Source organism: Euprymna scolopes, chromosome 18 (genome assembly GCF_053919585.1).
Source record: "Euprymna scolopes isolate OS-2025 chromosome 18, ASM5391958v1, whole genome shotgun sequence".
Lineage (NCBI taxonomy): Eukaryota > Metazoa > Mollusca > Cephalopoda > Sepiida > Sepiolidae > Euprymna > Euprymna scolopes.
In genome coordinates, this window is record NC_136499.1 from 114,843,587 (window position 1) to 114,867,110 (window position 23,524).

Consider the following 23,524-nt stretch of genomic DNA (forward strand, 5'->3'; position numbering starts at 1 on the left):
GTTTCCTGTGAACATTAGGCCAAGCAGTTTGAAAGATGTACTCTCAGATAGGGAGTCACTGGCCATTGCTATTGGTGGCAGAGAATGTTTCTTGTAATTATTGAAGGAAACCAGTTTAGTCTTGGCAGCATTGAATGTGACCATCCATTTTTGTCCTCATTCCACTACAAATTAGAGGTCATCCTCTGGTGTTTTTGCCATTTCTTTAGTTATGTGTTCATTTGTTTTCCTGTCATGCCTGTTATAGAGTGCTGTGTCATCAGCATGTATACCCATTTATGGGGCAGTTTTGATGAAAAAAATGAACGAATCTCTTAGTAAACGAGAATTGTCTCCCTTTGCACAGTGACAAATTGTAAAACAGCACTGTTGAAAGTGAAGTGAAGTAAATAGCAAAAGTGTATAGTACTTAGGTAAGGACCCAAAAGCCCCAGATATCCCGAGACCCGGAATGTCTTCCACTGCTAGCAGTGGAGAAGGCATTGTTAATAGCTTAATAAATGATCCTCCTTCAAATTCAAGAATATTGGCTTTCTTCAAGCAATGTTCTCCAGCAGTTGTTCATACCCTTATTCTGAATTTGTGTCAGTAGGACATCATTGGTGGACTATTTCTCATCGATATAAAGGATTGCATACTAAAAATAATTAAATTAAAAAAAAAGTCAGGCTTTTTCAAGCAAAGTCCCCCAACGGTTGCTGTGGGCCTGTCAGACTAAGTCTCAAAATAATCTCTTATTTGAACTTTTATAATAAAAATATGTTTATAAAATAAGGTTTTTGTCATTTAGTCTGACAGACCCGCAACAACTGTAAGGGGACTTTGCTTGAAGAAAGCTGGTGAGGGGTCCTAATTTGATTATTTTTAGTGTGCAATCTATAAATATAAAAGCGAAAATGTTTGTATGTGTGTTCGCTTTTTCTGTATGTCTACAAAAGGCTTTTTTTCAGGGAAGCGGTCGGTCGGTTCACAACTTTTTAAAACTTTTTATATCACATATAAATCGTAATATCTCAGAGTTAAGAGCGAAGCTCGCCTGTCTATTTAATTTGCTCGACTTCGGAAAGATAAATATTCAACATTTGTCGCTCGCCGCATGTGGGTTAGTCTTTTTCCTATAACATCTTGGGAAAATAAAAATAAAAAAAAAGCGTTCCCGCAGTAAATGAAATACTATCCCGCAGTCAAACTTGACTTCATTAAGTCATTAAAACGTGCACCTGCCAAATCCAAGTAATTAAATAAATTCAAACGTGTTTCCGTTAGCATCTCGTGGTGGCCCAATGGTTAAAACCGTCGCACTCTTTTTTTTTTCACACTTTAATTTCCAACTTTGCCTCAACGGTTCGGGTTCGATCCTCATACTTACCTGCCAAAACATTTTTTTAATATTTTACCCCCCCCCCACTGGAGTTTTCACACACCTCCAAACACCCGGGAAACACCGGGTACCCCTCGCTAGTCATTTATATTGGTGAGAAATAGCCTATCAATCAAGTCCCATGAGCACAAATTTGGAATAGGGCGCTATAAATTTGTATTTTTTTTTTTTTTAATCCAAATTTTTGGCTCCATAAGCTTCTTTGTAGGGGTAGGCTATAGAAACAAAATTTTTCAAATAAATGCCAAAAGTGGCTTATTACCTTCATTTATATGTAAATAGATGGGAACAAGTGATTTTTTTCAAAACGGGTCAAAATTGGAGGGTCGCTGGCCCCAAATGTGATTTGACCGCGTCGTGTGAAAATGGCCCAAATTTCGTCCCCGAACACACTTAATCACTTATTGAAAGCCACAGGGTGCATTTTTTGACTATAAATGCATTTGTATCATTAAATCTAACATTCCCATTGGCTATCCCACAAGTATAGGGCTTTTTAGGGTATCTCAGAGTCCAAAATGGGTCAAAATTAGCCAAAAATGGTCGGAAATCACAGATTTTCCAAAATGCACCTCCCAAGCCACACAGGGTGACATTTTTGTCCATAAATGGCTCTATATCATTAAATCTAACATTCTCACTGGCTATCCCACCTATATAGGGCTTTTCAAGGTATCTTAAGGGTCCAAAATGGGTCAAATTTACCCAAAAAATTAGCCAAAAATGAATGAAAATCACGGATAATCCCCAAAATGAAGGTATTATATCTCATCGGGCTCTTATAAACACTCTTGTGTGGCTTTTTACAGTTGGAAGACTGAAATAACCACCCTGTTATCTTATCGATTTGTATTTAGGGTATTTAGAGATCTTTGGGGGATGTAAAAAGGGTCAAAACAATCCAAAAATGACAAAATTACGCTTTACGGTACATAACATATGAATCATTAGTTCATTCACCAATGATACTTTTTAGAAACATCGTAACTTTACTACATCAACTTCTCAGAAAGTAATTAATTGTAAATTGAACATTGAATGTCAATAAAATGCTGTCCAAGAAGAGTCAGAATTCATATTGTGCTACGGATTGTACCCGATCTGTTTAATGAGTAGTTCAAATTGTTTGAGGTATCATGCTCTGGCAATTGGTCACTTATATCCTCCACTTCAAATTGATCATCGTCCAAATCCAATGGCTTTGGGATGATACATTATTATTATATCTCATCGGGCTCCTATAAACACTCCTATAAACACTCCTGTATGGCTTTGATACAGATATTTTCTTACATTTTCCGGTTTCTTAACAGATCTTCAAATTTCTCATCATACCAATGCTTCTGCTGTAGCAAAATCAATCTCAATGTCTGCGATATATTTTAAGTTTATCATAGAAGAATATGTGTTGGCATGTCCCCTTTTGTAATTTTTATGTTTACGGGACAAAAATATGCGAATATAGCACAAGCATATAAAACAGTTATTAAATAGATGATATAAAAATGACGCTATTACTCATTGTCACCATTCAGTGTATGAAATTTAAGAAAATCCGCACGTACATTAAATAAACAAGAAATAAAAAAGAACAGGTAATAATTTTGAACTTCTGTATGCATAAATTGTAGTCTCTAAATCTATATATCTATAAAAATGAGAACGTGTGTGTGTGTGTGCGTTTTTTTTTTTTTTTTTATATGGAGGTCACCACTTATCAAGGTCGGAAGTCACTCGGGGATAAGGTTTATTGCGTGTGCAGTAATCAATGGGATAGTATCGTAGTAATCGGTAGTAATGGAGATCTGATAAAGTGTTTTACTTAAGGGGGCGGTTCATCAGGAATTTGTTTATGTTGGACTTGAAGACATCCAAGTTGTAGTCAGGTGGGAAACAGGCAAACGGAAGAGAGTTCCACAGGTGTGCACTTCTAAGAAAGAAACTTTGTTCATGGAATCTACGTTTTGATTTATGCACAGATAAAGAGTTGGAAAAATCATTGACAGTGGTTTCAGCTAGACGGGTGTTTCTCATGAAAGATTGGCAAGGGGGGGACCGGAGATTGGAGCTCGCACGAGCACTTGCTATGAAAATAATGATTAAACAAAGACTGGCTTGCAACGTCTCTTCTGTGGGAGAGATGTTGCAGGGAAGAGAAAAGGCCACAAAGTTTGTGTATGAGGATAACTCTCAACCTATATATAACCGGTGACTTTCTTCGTCAAACGGCACCCGATATGACAGGTGCTTTTTTCGATCACACGCTGTTCTGTCACATCTTCACATGTTGTGTCCCAATGGTGGGGTGCCTCGCCTCTCAATCCAATTGTGTCTTGTCCTGTGTAGTCTCCGGATTTCTTTTATCCTCTGCTGGTTCGGACAGCTTGCTGCAGATGAAGAGTCCTCACTACAAATAAACAGAACCCTGGTTTATAAACAATAACAAACTATTAATGTCATCAGTTCACAACCAATACTATCCAATTGAAATATGACTGACTACAAGCAGTGAATGGTGCCTGACGAGACAAGCAAAAGTCACAAATCCCATTAACATCATAACATTGCGATCGAGGATCACCCAGCCAGCCAACCGTTCGGTTTGCTGGTTTTCAACTCAACTCAACTTCAGAATCCTTTTTCCCGAATCCAATCCCTTTTCCTCGCCTCTCCTTAAAATCATCCTTTCTCTCTTCCTCTCAGGGTCTTTCTTTGTCTCAATCATTCAACACCTCTCCCTTTCCTTCCTGGGAGGAGGGTGTTTGCTCACACTGATATCTGTGGCAGTTTTTCTGGATTTCTTGACTCAACGCTGTGTGAGACCCTTATCCGTAATGCCTTTCCTAAATCAAAACATCTCTGACATCTCAAGAAGATTATTTTAATTTTCGAGATGATATGGCTCGTGTGTAACAAACTTATAATGACAGCGTGGCAGTTGGTTCAATTTTGCTAGCCATGTCTTTGCATTTCTCTGCACTCCCCACCTAACCCTAACCCTAACCCTAACCCCATCTCATCTTGACAAACACGTCCTCACTGCAGTATGCACCTCACTGAATGCACTCATGACACTCTATCGTGTCACATATATACTCAATGAATTTTTTATATACTGACTTAAAATTTGGTATATAGGATATTCAGACATGTAAAATATTTTTTAATCAGTTTTAATCGCAAAAAAAAAGGGCTGCTAAAGTGTTGAAATTGAAAAATTGGTACTGAGGAGTGGGGGGGGGGATCATCGGTTTTTATCTGTTTATCAACTGTTCCATGACTGTGCATGTGCAAAGGACAGTTTGCTTATGTAAAGTATAAGTAAGTTTGAAAACGCTTTTTAAAGATTGTGTCAAGCTGGCCTAATGCACAGGTTTCTCTATTAAAATATGCATGCTTACACTAACACCAATGTTTCCACTGTGGTTAACAGTTTTTAAACAGTATTTAAGCAGTTATTAAACAGAATAAATTGTAATCGCTAAATTTCTCTATATTTTTAGGATTGGCACGGATTCCAGTTTTGATGTTGATTTGCACAAAAAATTCAATTGTGAAGTGCATTCATTTGATCCTACGTAAGTAAAAGTTTTTTTTATAAAATCCGTTTTTTCTTATAATTTTTAATCGTCAATAAAATGAATGGCAACATTTAATGCTAGTAAGACTAAGCTGCTTTCCTTTAACAATTACAAGACACCTATCCAACCACTGATATCCATAATAAATAACACCCTACCTGAGAATTCTTTGTTCAAACTCCTCAGCCTTACATTCATGGGCAACATGAATTGGAACAAATACACAGAGGACATTGCAAAGGCTGCTGCAAAGAGTTTCCATCAATTGTGCTAAAAGACTATTCACACCTGAGAATATTGTGTACCATGTAGCCTCGTTTTCGAATATCATTATCTGATCATTGTTGTAATAATGTGACAAAGGAACTCATAGTAATTTCGACGCGCAGCAATTTTTCACCAAAGAAAGAAGTCAGCGGAACTTTATGTGAAAAGGGAACATTCGCAAGAAACAAGGCAAAAAAAAAGTACATTGTTTGCCAAGAGCTGTTGAACTGAAGAAGTAAATTCAAGATTATCTCTTAATGTGATTTTTATTATTTGTATTGAACTATGTAGCACAATATTAATTTCGATCAACACCACCCATCCCCATACTAACCCGAACTCTCTCTCTTGCTTGTCATATTATCATTGTAAAATAAATAAAACTTTGTTGATTTCACAAGTTGTATATACTATGGCATGCGTTTCGTAAAAGTGCAAAACATCTATATATATAAAAGGCAAAATGTGTGTGATCATTTTGTGTATGTCTCGCAAAAGCTTCTTTCGCACACGCTCCCGGGGGGGGGGGGGGGGGGGGCTTAGAACTGTTTATATAGCCCCCTAGATAATAATCTCTATGATTTGGGAACGCGGGTCACCTCTACATTTATTTACGTCGACTTTTATGAGATTCGCGCTATTTTGCTCTGTCGCTTGTTTGTCCTGCTTTATAGTATAAATAAAGTGAAACTAAATTCAAACTGTGCGTTCTCGGCATCGCGCCGGGAAACGTCCAGAAGTAATCAGCTTTGATCAATGTGGGGATAAACTCCTCTTATATCAGACAATTGCTAATCAATCTGGACAATGGGGAGATGGTTTCCCCCTCCCCAACATCTAATGGGGAAAAAAAACAGTCAAAGTTGGGTAAATAAACCCAAATGATGCCCCGCAGCAAAAGTTAACTGCGTGACTTCTATTTGACCTCATTAATTAGGTCAAATAGAAGCAGCAGAGTTAACTTTTATTGCGACCACCTGTCAATACTTAAATAAATAAATAAATTCAAACGTTTTCCATTGTATGTCACCGTGGCCCAGTGGTTAACGTGGCACAGTATTTTTTTCACACTTTCATTTCCAACTTTGCCTCAAGGGTTCAGGTTCGATCCTCATACTCACCTACCAAAACTTTTTTTTTTTTTTAACCCCCTAGAGTTTGGATTTACCCAAAACCACACACACCTCCAAACACCCGGGCAACGCTGGGTACCCCTCGCTAGTCTATATATATAAAAGCGAAAATGTATGTATGTATGTGTGTTTGTTGTATGTCTCGCAAAAACTTTCGACACAGGCCACGGATTTTCGTCAAATAGGTGTCATTTTCAAGCTCGAACCTTCGCCCGACAAATATAGAAAAATTGGCCCAAAACATTAATTCCTTCACCCTAAACTAGTCATTTTTGTACAGGGAGGGGGGCAACAAAACCCGTCCTCTCATGACAAGATGGCTTCTACGCATGCGCAAATGACATTGGAACATGATTTAGTTTAAGTATTAAAAAACCGACCCAATTTCGTTAACGTTCTCTAAGCTCACTTGAGCATCATTATCTAAAGGTTGTAAGTTTGAATCGTGGTGTTAGATGTCTTTTTTTCTTTTTTTTTTTTTCAATTTTTAAAGTTTTAATATTGTTTTTATTTTTTAAAGAAATTTTAACGTTCGTTTTTCTGTTTTTTTTTTTTCCATCACATTTTTTTTGTTTTTGTTTTTCCGATTTTAAGAAATTTTAACATCGTTCGTCTGCCTTACATTAGTTTTTTTTTTTTGTTTTCGATCTTTTAAGTTTTAACATTTTTTGATATATAATATTTAAACAGGATGATTACTTTGCTTATTTTTTGTTTCGATCTACCACACACACACCTCTAAACGCCCGGGCAACACCGGGTATCCCCGCTAGTCTATCTGTTTAAATGTATGAATGTATGAATGTCTGTATGTCTCGCAAAAACTTTTGACAGAGGCGACGGATTTTCACAGGATCAGTATCATTTTGAAGCTCGGACGACAAATATCGAAAAATTAGCCGAAAACTTTAATTCCCTCACTGTCGACTGGGCACTTTTCTCTCGGGAGGGCTCGCTTTTTTCGATGATATTTTCGAAAGTCATCTCCTCTTTTCGATTGTCTAGCCTTAATTTGAACCTACGTCACTTCCAGTTTGATGATGGGCGCAGCAGCTAACGAGTCACGTTTTTTTTTTTTTTTTCACATTCTTTTCTGCCTTTGCGTCATGGGTTCAAGCACGTTTGCCTACCACAATTTTTTTTTTTTTTTTTTTGCTCAACACACGCCTCCAAACACCCAGACAATGTCAGGGACTCAGGCAAAATGGGGGCAAGCATTTGTGTCCATGAAAGGCTTTTGGACGGGGGTTCTCTCATCAGTTAGATTCCAGGAGAAGTTTAGAGCGTAATATCTCAGATTTGCAAACAGACATCGTCTCTATCATTTTTTGATCAAGTTTTAAAAAATTATCTCGTTTCGAGTGTTTGTTTGTTTTTTTTGTATAAATAAAGCAAAACTATTCGAGCACTAGCGCCAACTCCCGACCTTCCCCTGGGTAGTATCTGTTCTGTAATTCGTCCTTGGTCAATGTAGGGGAAACCCTTCATACCGAGACAATTACGATTTATTTGGAAACTGCCAGAGTGTCCCCTTTTTGGAGGGAGCTCGTTTTCCCCAACGTTAAAAACGACCATGTGTCTAATTTGCTTTTGTGGGGAAACAAATAATAAAACGGCAGAACAAACACCCAGCTCCACCCCCACCAGTAAAATATATAGATGACAATATAACAATTTCTCCATTCAAATTTGTTTTCCTATACACAGGAAAGTAACATTTGAGAGAAAAAAAGGGGAGTAACTCTGTTATTGCCCATTGCAAACTTTTGTTGAAAGAAAAACATTAAATTTTGAAAAACAAAGCAAAAAAATTACATTGTTTATGAAATAAAAAGACTCAAAATAAATTACAACATCATGGACAACATCATGTTGGGAGGGCTAGTATTTTATAAAAATTTTCCATTCTTTTTTTTTATTGTTGATTTATTTTTTTGTAGCAAACTAAAGACTTACATTAGATATAAACAAATTTGAACAAAGAAATCATTTTATGGAATGATTAACTTGAATTACATTTTATTTTTCTTAACATGGACCAACGTTTAACAAAATAAAATGACTGTAGCATGGAAGCTATATATATATATATATATATATATTAGATATACTAACAAAAATATGCAATTGGAGCAGGAGCATAATTTTGTTAGTATAATTTTTTAAAAAAGTCCTTGATAGCTTCCATCCTACAGATTAAAAATTTCATTCATCATAGTCATTTTTATTTTTTGATTTTCACAACGTTTCGGTCGATGTAACCTCCAACCTTCTTTAGGTGTATCTTGTCGAACTCGGGAATTTGGACAGAATTTCGAGTGGAACCCTTTATTTACTTCACGATGGTAGCGTGGTCTTGTTGTGTCAGCCATGGCTGGATAGAGGTCATAAGTAATTCGCAAATGTATTTTTTTTGGTCGCTCACACTGAGGATTGAACCTTCAGGAGAATATCATTTTTACAATTGATTTTTCCAAGTACTCTAACCACTGCACCACGGGTCCTTGTAGACAAATCTAGTATGAATTTTAAGAGCTTTAAACCTATTTTTATTTTGAAGAAGGTCGAAGGTTACATCGACTGAAACGTGAAAATCACACTCAAGATGAGAACAGTAGTCCGATGAATCAAAATAATATGAATAATCAATCCTCGTCTCAAAAATAAGATTTGAAAAAAAAAAAATAAAGGACATATCTCTGTCTTTATCCATTAGTCCATTAGAAACTTTTGTTGGAACAAAAAATATAAAATTAAAAAAACAAAACAAAACATGGTTCATAAAATAAGAAATAAGACAATGGTGTGTCTTTATTGTTGATGTATTTTATTTTATATTTGTAGTTATAAAATTTTGGGAAAAAAAACAACAAATATCAACCCAGTTTATAAAATAAGAACCATAAAACAAATTACAAGTACACACTACTGGGCAACGTCGGGTCAGGGTGGCTAGTATTTAATAAAATTTTTGGCGTTTTATATTTTTATTACTTTATTTTTATTTCGGACTATTATTCTCATCTTTATTAGTTGTTGTTTTCATCTTTATTGGTTGTTGTTTTCTCACGACGTTTCGGCTAACTATTCCTCTGGCATTCGTCAGGTGGTAACCACGACGGATAGGAACTTCGAATCTCCTAACTGCATTCTCAGCAATCACTGCCATCCGTAGAGGAATAGTTGGCCGAAACGTTGTGAAAAAACAACAACCAATAAAGATGAGAATAATAGTCCAAAATAAAAATAAAGTAATATATATAATGCTCATCTCAAAAATGAATTCCAATTAAGGAATAATATATATATATACTAGCAAAAGTACCCGTCGCTGACTGGGTTCAAAACAGCCTACAGAAAATGGACTCTGATTTATGAAAGTATGATAGGTTATGAAAAGGAAGGATTGTAAAGAGATAGGTTCGAATTTGGGGGTATCAAAACCAAAGCAAAATATGATGAAAGTAAAAATAAAATAGATAAACCCCATAATTTATTATACCATACCTGTTCACACTGAAACACTTATCACAATATTCTGTGGATCTATATTAAAAAACCTTGTTAAACTTTGTGACATATTTCCATTCTATGGAGGTCAGGCGCAAACGAACACCCCATAATTTTATTATACCATATTTCTTCAAACTGAAACATAATTATCAAAGTATACTTACGCAGATAGATATGAAAAGTCTTTATTAAAGTTTGTGCCTATTTTCATTCTATGGAGGCCAGGCGCGAACGCAGACCCCACAATTTTATTATACCATCCCTATTTAAGTTAAAACATACTTATCAAAGTATTCTTATGTACATCTATATCAAAAACACTTGTAAACGTTTTTTTTTTTATTTTTAAATTTTTTATTTCCATACTTTGTGCACCAGGCGCGAATGCAGACCCCACAATTTTAATGAACCACCGTTCTGCCAGATCAAACATACCAATTCCTGTGTCTCGATACATCTTCTATCATTATATGCAATTAGTTTTTTAAAATAGGAGCCTATTCGTGACCACACACACACACACATTCAGCTTTATATTATAGATTTTTCTTGTGGTTGTTTTTTTTTTATAGTTTGGATGCTGCTGAAGTGAAGAAGCTGAGTCCACTTTTTAATTATCATCCGATTGGATTATGCGACCAAGACATAATCGTAGCAAACAGAAGTTACAAAACTTTGTTTGAAATTCGGAGGACATTAGGACATTTGCAGGTAAGCACCATCATTTTGGCTTTATCAAGTTTCCAGTCTGCCTTCAATAATGACATCCCATCTCTCCTTGGTTTATAACTCGCTTTCCATTTTGCGAACCCCTACTCACCTCACCCAAAAATGGAAAACTAAACTGTTAATTTGAATAGAATTTGAAAATCTTATGAATAATGAAAAAGCTAAAAATAAATGAATTATGGATTACTAAACATTTTGAGGCACTTTTACAATAATTCACTGTGCAGAGGGAGACAACTCTTTTACTAAGAGATTCGTTCATTTTTTCATCTCATAATTTAGGACGTTAGATCGAACGATATTTTTATTAAACCAAAACATTCTAATGTGTTGAGGAGGAGGAGGAGGGATCTTTGGTCATCCTCATCACTATACCTTATATACATATCTATCATTTTCCTTGCTAGAATCTTCAATCACCATAATACCACATTCATTTCAGAGGTTCTCCAACTTAAGATTGCCAAATCGATTGTTTTGTTTTGTTTTTTTTACTACACTGTGATCCTAGCCAAAAGGCCAAGAAACAAGTCATAGTTATTCCTTTTCAGGAAGATCGGTTTATTTTAACTTTTATGTTGCTTAACTTTGGTGTGTCAACGTGATGGCGCTGTTTTACAATTTGTCATTGTACAGAGGGAGACAACGCTTGTTTACTAAGAGATTCGTTCAATTTTTCATCTCATAATTTAGGACGTTCGATGCAACAATATATTTTTTAAAAATTTGTTTTAAATTAAAACATTAAAGAAAGCTGCAACAATTTTTTCTTTAATGTAACAAACTTGATAACATTAATAATACAAAATGTAGTCTGTACGCGATTATTAGGAGAAAATCAACGATATTTTTATTAGATGAAAACATTTAAAAAAAGAAGCTGCAACCTTTTTTTTTTTTCTTAATTAAAAAGTAAATGTTATCGTAAGGTTTTTTTAAAAAATTAGTCTTTAACCTTTAAAAAAATACCAAGAATGAAACTCTTTAATAAAGCAAGAATGAAACTTTTAAAGCTGTGGCGACCCTTTTTTTTTTTTTCTTACTGTAACAAAATTTATAATAAACGTCGGGTCAGGGTGGCTAGTATTTAATAAAACACCAACATCTAGTTTTTAACATTACAAAAAAAGAAAATGTGACGATAATTGTAGAGGAATTGTAAACACAGCTGTAAAATGTTTGAAAACATTATTTTCCAGATGCATTTTTGTACATTTTAATGAATGCATGAAACTAGTGAACTGCTGTGTTGACAAAATATCTGCTCGCGGTGATTGAATACGCGGACATTTTGTCTACACGGTCTTTTAACAAATAAAAAAATAATATTTTTATTATGTTTTAAACAACTTTAATAGTTTATTTGGGAAGTATATTCCATAAAGAAAATAAACAACCCACTTTAAAAAGAGAAATTACGAGTTTTTTATATTTTATTCGCAGTTTTTTGTTGGGGGGTGTAAAAAATTCCGCCAAAATTCTGACACTGCTGCTGCTGGACACAACTAGCACAGACACTTATCCTTCAATTTTAGTTTAGTAGAACAAGAACTGATAAAACGGGAAATAACTCAGTTGTGTACTTTTATCTATGTTTTAGGGCAGAAGTGCCCATTATGTCGATCGCAAAGGCATTGAAAAATTATATATTGGTGCCAACCCATCATCTGTCCTAACAATGGCATCTGACTTAGATATGTCAGAAAATATCGTAAAATTGTTGTCTCCCCTTAACAGCGATTACATTATTATAAATAAGTAACTCTTATCCTCGAGTGGCCTTCGGGCCTTGATAAGTGATGCCTCGCTTTGAAAAACATATTTTCACTTTTAATTGTTCTCATTCTTTTTAGTAAACATTTTTGTTCAATGAGAAATTATATTTTTTTTATTTGTAAAGAGAAAATTTTCATAGCAGCTTTTTTATATAACGAAATGCAATAGTTTTTAAATTATGCAATCGCCCCCAAATTTTTTTTCTTAAAAAAATGTTCAAAATATTCTTTAATTTCAATTTTTGTTTATCAGAAAACCGATCCTCTCCTCAGCTACAACAGGAATTGGAATACACCCTACTAAAGCCTGATTGTCGCAGCTGGTGAATTTCAAAAATGCAATCTAGACGTGAGGACACTTTAGAAGAATGATATGCAATAAAATTCTCATTTAAACTTGGAAAAATGGAAAAAATGCCATAGAAACTTATAGAATGCTTCAGACTGATTTTGGACCATCTTGCATGAGTCAAGCATCAGTTTTTGAGTGGCATAAGAGATTCAAGGAAGGCAAGGAGTCTGTGAGGGATGATGAGAGGTGGTGGGCAAAGTAAGATAGTCAGAACAGTAGTTAATTGGTCAAATAAAGAATTTCATGGATAAGGACCGGCGTGTCTCTATAGAGACAAGAAGTGCATAGTTTGATGTCAGTGTGGGAACTTTTCACAATTATTCACAAGGAACTTTTTTTTTCTACATAGGCATCACCACTTATCAAGGCACAGAGGCCACTCGAGGATAAGGGTTAAAGAGTGTACAGCAGTAAGATTGGACAATATAGTAATCGTTAGTAATGGAAATTTGGTAAATTTGTTAACTTAGGTAGAACAGCTGATCAAGAACTTGTTTACATTGGACTTGAAGACAATCATCATAGTCAGCCGGAAAGCAGGAAAACAGAAGAGAGTTCCACAGGCGTGCAGTTCTAAGAAAGAAGCTTTTTTCATGAAATTTATGTTTAGGTTTAGGCACAGATAAAGAGTGGGAGAAATTTTTCACATTGTGTGGTGGGTGGGTGGGGGGGGGAATTGTTGATAGTGTTTTCAGCTAGACGAGTGTTTCTTGTGAAAGTTTGGTGAACATGTGGAAGATTTGCGCGAATGCATCAGTCCACAACTCCATCCTTGTCACAGACTATTTGACGAAGATGCATATCAAGATAGTTCTTCAGCCTCCCTATAGTCCAGACCTTGCTCCCTGTGACTTTTGGTTATTCCCTAAGCTCAAGGAAAACTTTAGAGGCTGTTGTTATGAGACACTTGAAGAAATGAAAGACGCTGTGATAAGGGTCATCACCACTCTCACGTAAGAGGACTTCTATGCTGCCTTCCAGAAGTAGTTGGAACCGTACAATAAATGCAATTGCAGCCGGAGGAGATTACTCTCAAGGGGACTAGATTAAAATAAAAACTATTTAGCAGGTGTAGTCAAACGCAACTTCATTTTCGTGTTTTATATGAATATAATTGGCTAATACAAATTATATTCTTAGTTTGAAGAAAATGGATTATGAATATGTAAAAAAAGAATAGAAAATTTACCTTGGATTTACTTTCCGCAGCCGCATAACCCTCACTTCCCCCTTTCTTTTGTCCCTTTAGTCCTCATGTTCCAGAAGTGATTTTTCTGACAAAGGGAGAAGAATTACTGTTTTCTAGGTCAGAATTGATTCCAACCAACTCTTATCATTGATAAGGTTTTAGATGTTGGAGTAGTATTATTTTTTATTTTTTAGCTCCTTACCTCAAGTGGCTTCATGCCTTGTCTGAAGTGATTTCCATTAAAAAAATGTCTGAAGCACAAATATAAGTACGCAACTGAATTATTTCCCTTTTTATCAGTTCCTCTTCTACTGACCTGGTCCTGGATATGACCTAAAACTATATCCGATGGTGAGGCCCCACCTTGCGGGCCTTGGGGAGTGTGGAGCCACTCTTTAGTTGCCATTGCTCCCAGGTCCACTCTGACCTGGAGTGGTAGTACCGCTTAGGGTCCCAACTATGGGTTGAATAGAATCTGACTTAAAAAAAAACAAATATACTCCATTAAAAATCATTCCTCAAAATAACTAGATTCGGCATTAAATAACCTGAAAAAAGGTTGATATGCCGTAAAACAAAAACAACCAACCAACCAATCTACTGACCTGTTTTTAATTCATCTTCATCCAAAACAAGCAAATAGCAACTGAGACGTAAAGAGCTACTTTGGATTAGGGGTCATGCCTACAGGGGTGCTCTTAACCGTGTAACTCTCACTTCTCTTATTTTGTCCTTTAGTCCTCATATTCCAGGAGTGATATTGCTGTCGAAGAGAGAAGAATTGTTGTTTTCTTGGTCAGAATCTATTCTAACACTTATGGTTGGCAAGTTTTTGACCTTGAAGGAATATTTTTTAAAATTTGAATCCTTATATCATGCGACCTTATTTGTGGAAAATTTCAAAAAAACAAAAAAAAAAAAAAATGACCCTGCCGTTTCAGAGTCATTCACACATGCATAGACAAAATGCCTTTCATAAATAAGTAGAGATTCTCAAATATCAATTAGATAAAACATGAACCGTTTCATATATCGGAGTAAGTCGCAATAAAACACTGTCCGTATTATTTAGATTATCCCGATTACTATCTTCGTCTTGAATGTTATTTTCATGACGTTACAATGTAACCTTTGATTTTCTTCAATTGCATCTTGTCAACCTGAAGAATCTTTCTGTCACAGAATCTGCAGGGAATCCTTTATTTAATCAGCAGGAGTAGCATGTTCTCGTTTTGTCAGCCATGACTGGGTAGAAGTCTTAAGTACTGTTTATTTCGGCATATAAGGCGACCATCAGATAAAACGAGGTACAAAATTGGAGCAAATAATAAATTTATCATATATTGGTTGTATAAGATGACTGCTAAATCACGAAACCATGTTTGTTTAGTCTAGACTAGGGATTGCAACATCTGGTATCTTATGAAATATTGGCTTTAAAGATGACTTTTTAACTTTAATGGTTTGGGTTACACGCCAAAATATATTTGGGCATTTCTTTAATACATAAATCAAACAAATAATATATATACAAGGTGATTTGAATGTAACTCCCTATTCTAAAATAACATGGCCCTATCGGTGGGGCATTAGAATATGCCGACTGCCCCCCTGCAGAGGATAAAAGTCCCTCAATGGGGGGTCCTGGATATGACCTTAAACTATATCCAGTGGTGAGGCCCCAGCTTGAGGGCTTTGGGGAGTGTGGAGCCACCCTTTGATTACCATTGCTCCCAGGTCCACTCTGACCCGGAGTGGTAGTACCTGTTAGGGTCCCAACTATGGGTTAAATAGAATCCGACGTGAAAACAACAAATATATTCTATTAAAAAAATTTTTCTTCAAAATCTTTGGATTCGGCATTAAATAACTCGGAAAGGGTTGATATGCCGTAAAACAAAAACAACCAACCAAATCTAAAATAACAATAATATGTTTTGGATAGAAGTCTTAAGTATTTCGCAGTTGTATTTTGAGTGTTGCTCGCACTGATCGATTTGACCTTCAACCTCCAGAAACGTGTAACTTTACGATTGAATTTTACGAAGTATGTTATCCACTATGCCATGAGTCTTTTCGGATGAGAAGATACACCTGAAGAAGGTTAGATGAGAGAAAATGTTGTGAAAATAACACTTAAGATGAGAACAATAGTCCAAATGATAAGAATTATTAATCCTCATCTCAAAAATTTCATAAAAATTGATGAAAGAATTTAGAAATATGGAATTGGTCTTTTTCTTTTTTGTTCATTGCTATCATCTTTTCTTGTCTCCAACCACTATGACCACCATCTCTCACCAACACCACCATATTTTTCACCACTACCACCACTCTCTCACTTCTCCCATCACTACCACCACCACTACCACCTCTCATCACTCCTACCACCTCTCTCTCACTTCTCTCATCACTACCACCACCACCAACTCTTCTACCACTACAACCACCATGTCTACTACCACCACCACCATATTTTTCACCACTACTACCACTCTCTCACTTCTTCCATCACTACCACCTCTCATCACTACTACCACCACTACCACCAACCTCTCACTTCTCCCATCACTACCACCACCACTATCACCTCTCATCACTACTACCACCTCTCTCTCTCTCTTCTCTCATCACTACCACCACCATCAACTCTCCTACCATTACAACCACCATGTCTACTACCACCACCTCTCTTACCACCACGCCACCACCACCACCTCCATCACCACCATCATTTCCACCAACTTCCTCTTTGAAAATAATTTTTTCATTTCTTTTATTTCTTCTCTTTCTTCCAGACTGAGTTGGCCATTTTGAAGCTTGATATTGAGATGTGGGAATGGCGTTCTCTCGAACAAAGCATTCCAAACAACATGTTGGATGATGTGCGGCAGTTGTTGGTCGAGTTCCATCTGTTCAATATCAACAAGGACTGGCACTGGAATCAATACCATTTCTCTCTCGGACTCCTGCGAGATCTGCAAGACCTCGGCTTTAGGGCCTTCTCCGTGCAACGTAACGAATACTGCAGTTTTTTAACGGAGACCAATCTCAACCGAACAACGTGTCACAATGTACATTTTGTCAAAATCACGTAACATTTTTATCATTCCATCATGAAAGCACGTTAAAAATCATATCAATGTCATGTTTCGTCTTCCTTGCGTCTGTATTTTATTGGATCATGTTTCCATCATGCACCTCGTATTAAAAAACATTGAAAAACAGTAAAATAAAATTTTTATTTTCCTGTTGTAGTCGCCACGTAAGTAGTTTTGAGGTAAGGTTTTTAGAAAGAAGCCCTGTTCATGGAAATTCTGTCTGATGCTAAGCAGATTGAGGAAGGAAAGTTATTTGCAGTTGTCATTGAAAGGCGAGATCTTTCTGTTTATATCTTACAAAGAAGAACTCTGAATTGGAGCTCAGTCGAGTATCTTCCATGGACATAAAGATGGTGTAGAGGAAAACTAGCAATGTTTCTATTTTGAGAAAGGGTTAGGGTTAGAGAAAGGGATTTTAACTATAAAAAAAGCTATCATGGTTTTAAGGTTGACGATCAATAAATTTAAAAATTCTATTTGATAACGTATCTTCTTTCTCTTTCTTTTTCCCCTCTTTCCTTTTTTTTTCTTTTCCCTCCTTTTTTCTCTTTCCATATTTTTCCTTCTTCCTCCTTTTTCTTTTCCCTCCTTTTTCCTTTTCCCTCCTTTTTTCTTTTTCCTTATTTTTCCTTCTTCCTCCTTTTTCTTTTCCCTCCTTTTTCTTTTCCCTCCTTTTTTCTTTTCCCTCCTTTTTTCTTTTCCCTCCTTTTTTCTTTCCCTATTTTTCTTCTCCATTTGTCCCTTTTTACCTTTTCTCTTCTTTTTATTATTCATCCCTTTTTTTTATTCTTTTTCTTTTTCCTTTTTTTTCTTCTCCCTCTTGTATTTCTTATGTTTTTCAAGTCCTAATACTATTACCACTAATTATCTAGAAAAAAAAATGATGCTAAAATCTAAATCCTTTCAAACTCTTAATGACATGAGGAAATTTGCAACCAATTTTTTTACCCAGTTTTTTTTTTGTTATTAGTTTTTACCACTGTTTATCAGTGGACATTAAAAACTCCTTCTTCCCATGTTTTCCCTTGAAATAGCTTTGACTTCATTCACTGTCTTCATAATTTTCTATCATTTGCATCATAATTCAACAACTCTACCCACTTTTTTATAAAGCACCAATCTCCATTAAAATTCACTTCCTTGCATCTTTTAAAGATACTCTTTTCACATAACCGAACCATTTTAATTTGGATGATTTCCTTTATATCGGTGACCTCCAACTCTTCTAATTTTCCCCACTCTTTATCTGTGCCTAAATCAAAACGTAGATTCCATGAACAAAGTTTCTTTCTTAGAACTGCATGCCTGTGGAACTCTGTTCCGCTTGCCTGTTTCCCTCCCGACTTCAACCTGGATGTCTTCAAGTCCAACACAAACAAATTCCTGATGACCCCCCCCCCTAAGTAATGACACCTTACCAATTCTCCAAGTCCAATACTATTGCTACACTATCCCTTTGATTACTGTACACACAATAACCCTTATCCCTGAGTGGCCATTGGGCCTTGATAAGTGGTGAACTCCATGTAAAAAAAACAAAAAAAAAACATCATCTTCGTCTAGATACTCCCTCAGGTATTTGTCTCTAAAAAAAATGGTCCTGTGGCGATGGAAAAGTTGTGGGCCTGAAATTATGGAAGCATGTAATAATTGATCTGTCATCGCCATTGTTCCGTTTGCCTCTTTCCCACCTGACTACAACTTGGATGTCTTCAAGTCCAACATAAACAAATTACTGATGAACCGCCCCCCCCTTAAGTAAGACACTTTATCAAATCTTCAATACTAGCGATTATTACGATATTATCCCATTGATTACTGTACACGCAATAACCCTTATCCTTGAGTGTCCTCTGTGCCTTGATAAGTGGTGATTTCCTCGTAAAAAAAAAAAAATCGGTTCAGTTTTTTTAGATACCCTTTTACGCATAACCAAACCATTTTATTTATTTATTGTATTTTTACCCCAAAAAGTCACATTGTCTCTTTGCTGTAGGGGGCTACTATCTGGGACATAATTTGTAGGGGTGCTATGTAGGGAGTTGAGCGGCAAGATGTCTGCTTAGTCATTACTGAGGACACAGTTACAAGACTCTGCATTCTTATCTCGTAGCGGTTAATCACCTGAAGAAGGTCAGAGGATGAGTTGGCCGAAACGTGGTGAAGCAGCAGCAGCAACAACAACAACAACAACTATGAAGATGAGGATAACAGTCCGCAAATAAATAAATAAAGCTTTCCGGCATTTGGAGAGAGTCGGAGGGAAACAAGGAGCAGGAAAGGAATTCCAAAGGTGTGTGGACTGCGGAAAGAAGCTTCCTGGCATCTGGAGATCTCTACAGGAAAAGGAGTTGGATTTTGTTGATCGTCGGATTGATCAGACTCTGGCACATTTTTTTTTTTTTTTTTTTACATAGGCATCACCACATTATCAAGGCCAAGTGGCCACTCAAGGATAAGGGTTAAAGAGTGTACAGTAATCATTAGTAATGAAAATTTGGTAAATTTGATAACTTATATGGAACGGCTCATCAAGAACTTATTTACGTTAGACTTGAACACAACCATATTGTAGTCAGCAGGAAAACGGAAGACAATTCCACAGGCGTGCAGTTCTAAGAAAGAAGCTTTGTTCATGGAATCTACGTTTAGGTTAAGGCACAGACAAAGAGTGGGGGGAATTATTGATAGTGTTTACAGCCAGACGAGTGTTTCTTGTGAAAGTTTGGCGAGGAGGGACCATAGATTGGAGCTCAGTCGAACACTTTCCATGAAAATAACGATACATCAGAGACAAACTCGCAACATCTCTTCTGTGAGATAGAGGTTGCAAGGAGGAGAAAAGGACATCTCCTACGAGGCTACGAAGTCTATTTTGAACTCTATCAAGGCAGGACAAGTCCTTTCTAGCAGCTCCTGCCCAGATGTGGCAACAGTATTCCATCCTTGGACGTACCTGGCTCTTATATAGATAGAGAATAGCATCAGCAGTGAGATATTTACCGAATCGATAGAAAGATCCCACCATTTTTCCAGCGGCCTTGGCAACAGATTTGATGTACGTGTTCCATTTAAGATCAGGAGTAATGGTCAAGCCCAGAAGCTTGTCAAAACTTGAGGCCTCCTTTACTTGAGGCCTCCTTTACAAGTGCACCAAGGTTATCAAAGTGCATTCCACTGAAATACTGGTATGCAGCATTGCAGTGAAGGGGCTGTTGCTTTGCACTTTGCGTAAGTGGGAGAGACTAGTAGATGGAGCACCATCCTAAATGTAGCAACAATACTCCATGCATGGGACGATGGTGGCTTTGTAGAGATATAGGATACAGGTGGATGTAAGAAGTTTTCTAACTCAATAAAGGGAGCCCACCTTTTTTTTTTTTTACTTTAAATAATCTGTGTCTATGTTGGGGGTGCTTGATGGAAACATGCTTTTTTTGTTGACTGAATTTTTTTTTTTTTTTTTTACCTTTTTTTTTTTTTTTGTTTACATGAAAAAATTCAGCAGTCAGGTATTTTTTTTTTATTTTTCAAAACAAGACAAAACCCCAAGAACTTCCATGTTAAAAAATTTTAGGGCATTTATTTTGTTAAATTTTATTTTTCCACTCGTTGGGAATTTTTTTTAATTATTTCAACACAATTAAGAACTGTAAGTAATTAAGTAATATCTATTTTTATTTATTGTCGGATATATAATCTTTTTGTTTACTTGTGTTGAAATTTTAAACATTTCATTCAAAATACATGCATGTGGATACATACTCCAGTTTCTCTTTGTCTAATACAAAGGAAATGTGTGTTAAGTTGACAGTCTAATTTTTTTTTTTTTTTTGAAACGTCCTCCTACATAAAGCGCCTGGTATTCCCAAATATTCACATCTATGTTGCTTAACTCGGGTGATCTAACAAGAATTGGTGTGTGAACGTGATTATGCAGTGTATCCTGACTGAGAAGTTTGGGGTTAGAAACTCAAAATACTCCAAACTGTAAGGCTTTTCAGAATCACTCAAAACAAGTAACCACATTAGGCGAAAGAAATGCACTTGGTTTACTCCCCCTTAGGTTCTAAATAAAAAACATGCTAAAATATTTTTTTCAAATCGTGAAAAACTCCTTTAAGTATCCTCATAGATATAGTACTTTCCTCAATAAAAATTTGATAAAAATATTCTATTCAACCATGCCTAACTTGGCACAGACAATTATTACATCGAATAATAAGAAAATCAACACCCCTCAAACAACTCCATTTACCTCTTTAAACAAACTGTAACTGCCAAAACAAAACTGCCCATTGAAAAGGATACAGTTTTTTTTTTTCGTAGGATTATTCTTTCAGCCTGAAAAAAGTCAATAAATTCCTTCTGCAAATTGAAGCATCTATCTTAACTTGAAGGAATTCATGATTGCACATAATCATGGCCTGCTAATAGGCATAATCACATTGACACATCGGTTCCCGCTGGATCACCAAAGTTAAGCAACGTTGAACCTGGTCAGTACTAAATGGGTGACCATTTGGGACTTCCAGGTGCTGTATGTGCTCTCTCCTTATCTCGGCATTGTTTCCAGTCGTCTGAGACTTCCCCTTGCCACTGGACTCAAGCAGTGTCGATTTAGGAGAAGTGTGGTTGGAGATTGCGCAACCCTTGCTTCACAATTACATGTGCAGCTGCACCTACAGGGGGTATCCTTTATTTGTTGAGGCTGAACGGAGACATTGAATTGGCCAATATGTTGTCAGAAAAGTCAACCTCACACAAAAGTTCATATTTAATGTTCATTAATGTTAAATTAATCCGTCTTTTCCTAATAAACCTCAGGATGGGAAAGTTGCAAATTACCGTGAAGAATAAGCACACAAAATATTTTTCTCCAAAATTTTGTTGTTTTTTCAAAAATGAATTTAAAGTGTAAAAAAATCAGTATTCTGTTAAGAAACCCAGTGTTACTGAAACATTGCTGGCTATAAAATTGAAACTAGGCGTTAAAACAAATAAATCTTAAAAATATATGTAAAGATATATTTTTGATTTGGAATGCTAATACAGTTTTCAATAAATCAAACAACCTATATATCTATATGCTAGTATGATCCTTTTCATACTTAGTTTCTTTAAATACTTTACAGGCAAATTTTCTTTATGCATTTTGCTAACTCCTCCTCTCTGACAAGAAGGAAAGTATTTCTTTGAAACTCTACAGATGAAGGACTTTCACCTCCTATTTGTGTTTCCTTTCCAATAAATAAATGTGTGTTTAATTATATACTTATGTATATATATATATATATATATATATATATATAGAGAGAGATATGTATGTATGTATAGATATGTATATATGTATAGATATGTATATATGTATAGATATGTGTGTATGTATAGATATGTGTGTATGTATAGATATGTATGTATGTAGATATATAGATATGTATGTATGTATATATATAGATATGTATATATGTATATATATATGTATGTATAGATATGTATATATGTATATATATATGTATGTATATATATGTATATGTATAGAGATGTATGTATATAGATATGTATGTATATAGATATGTATGTATATATATATATATATAGATATGTATGTATATATATATATATAGATATGTATGTATAGATATGTATGTATATATGTATAGATATGTATGTATAGATATGTATGTATATATGTATAGATATGTATGTATAGATATGTATGTATATATGTATAGATATGTATGTATAGATATGTATGTATATATGTATAGATATGTATGTATAGATATGTATGTATATATATATAGATATGTATGTATAGATATGTATGTATGTATAGATATGTATGTATGTATAGATATGTATATATATATAGATATGTATATATATATAGATATGTATGTATAGATATGTATTTATATATATATAGATATGTATTTATATATATATAGATATGTATGTATAGATATGTATTTATATATATATAGATATGTATTTATATATATATAGATATGTATGTATAGATATGTATTTATATATATATAGATATGTATGTATAGATATGTATTTATATAGATATGTATGTATAGATATGTATTTATATAGATATGTATGTATAGATATGTATTTATATATATATAGCTATGTATGTATAGATATGTATTTATATATATATAGCTATGTATGTATAGATATGTATTTATATATATATAAATATGTATGTATAGATATGTATGTATATATATGTATAGATATGTATGTATATATACGTATAGATATGTATGTATATATACGTATAGATATGTATGTATGTATATATATGTATAGATATGTATGTATATATACGTATAGATATGTATGTCTATATATGTATGTATATATACGTATAGATATGTATGTCTATATACGTATAGATATGTATGTCTATATACGTATAGATATGTATGTATATATACGTATATATATGTATATATACGTATATATATGTATGTATAGATATGTAT

General features: G+C 35.0%; 1 protein-coding gene across 1 annotated transcript in view; it reads left to right on the forward strand.

Annotated features, from left to right (window-relative positions):
* The window catches only part of LOC145297781 (putative methyltransferase-like protein 24), a 33,226-nt gene extending 14,309 nt beyond the window's left edge, over nt 1–18,917 (forward strand). The window contains exons 4-6 of the mRNA XM_080144040.1: nt 4,885–4,959; nt 10,448–10,586; nt 16,719–18,917. Coding sequence (XP_080000166.1) covers nt 4,885–4,959; nt 10,448–10,586; nt 16,719–17,018 — 514 coding nt within the window. The 3' untranslated portion in view covers nt 17,019–18,917. The remainder of the gene's footprint in view (nt 1–4,884; nt 4,960–10,447; nt 10,587–16,718) is intronic.
* Nucleotides 18,918–23,524: the final 4,607 nt, after the last annotated feature.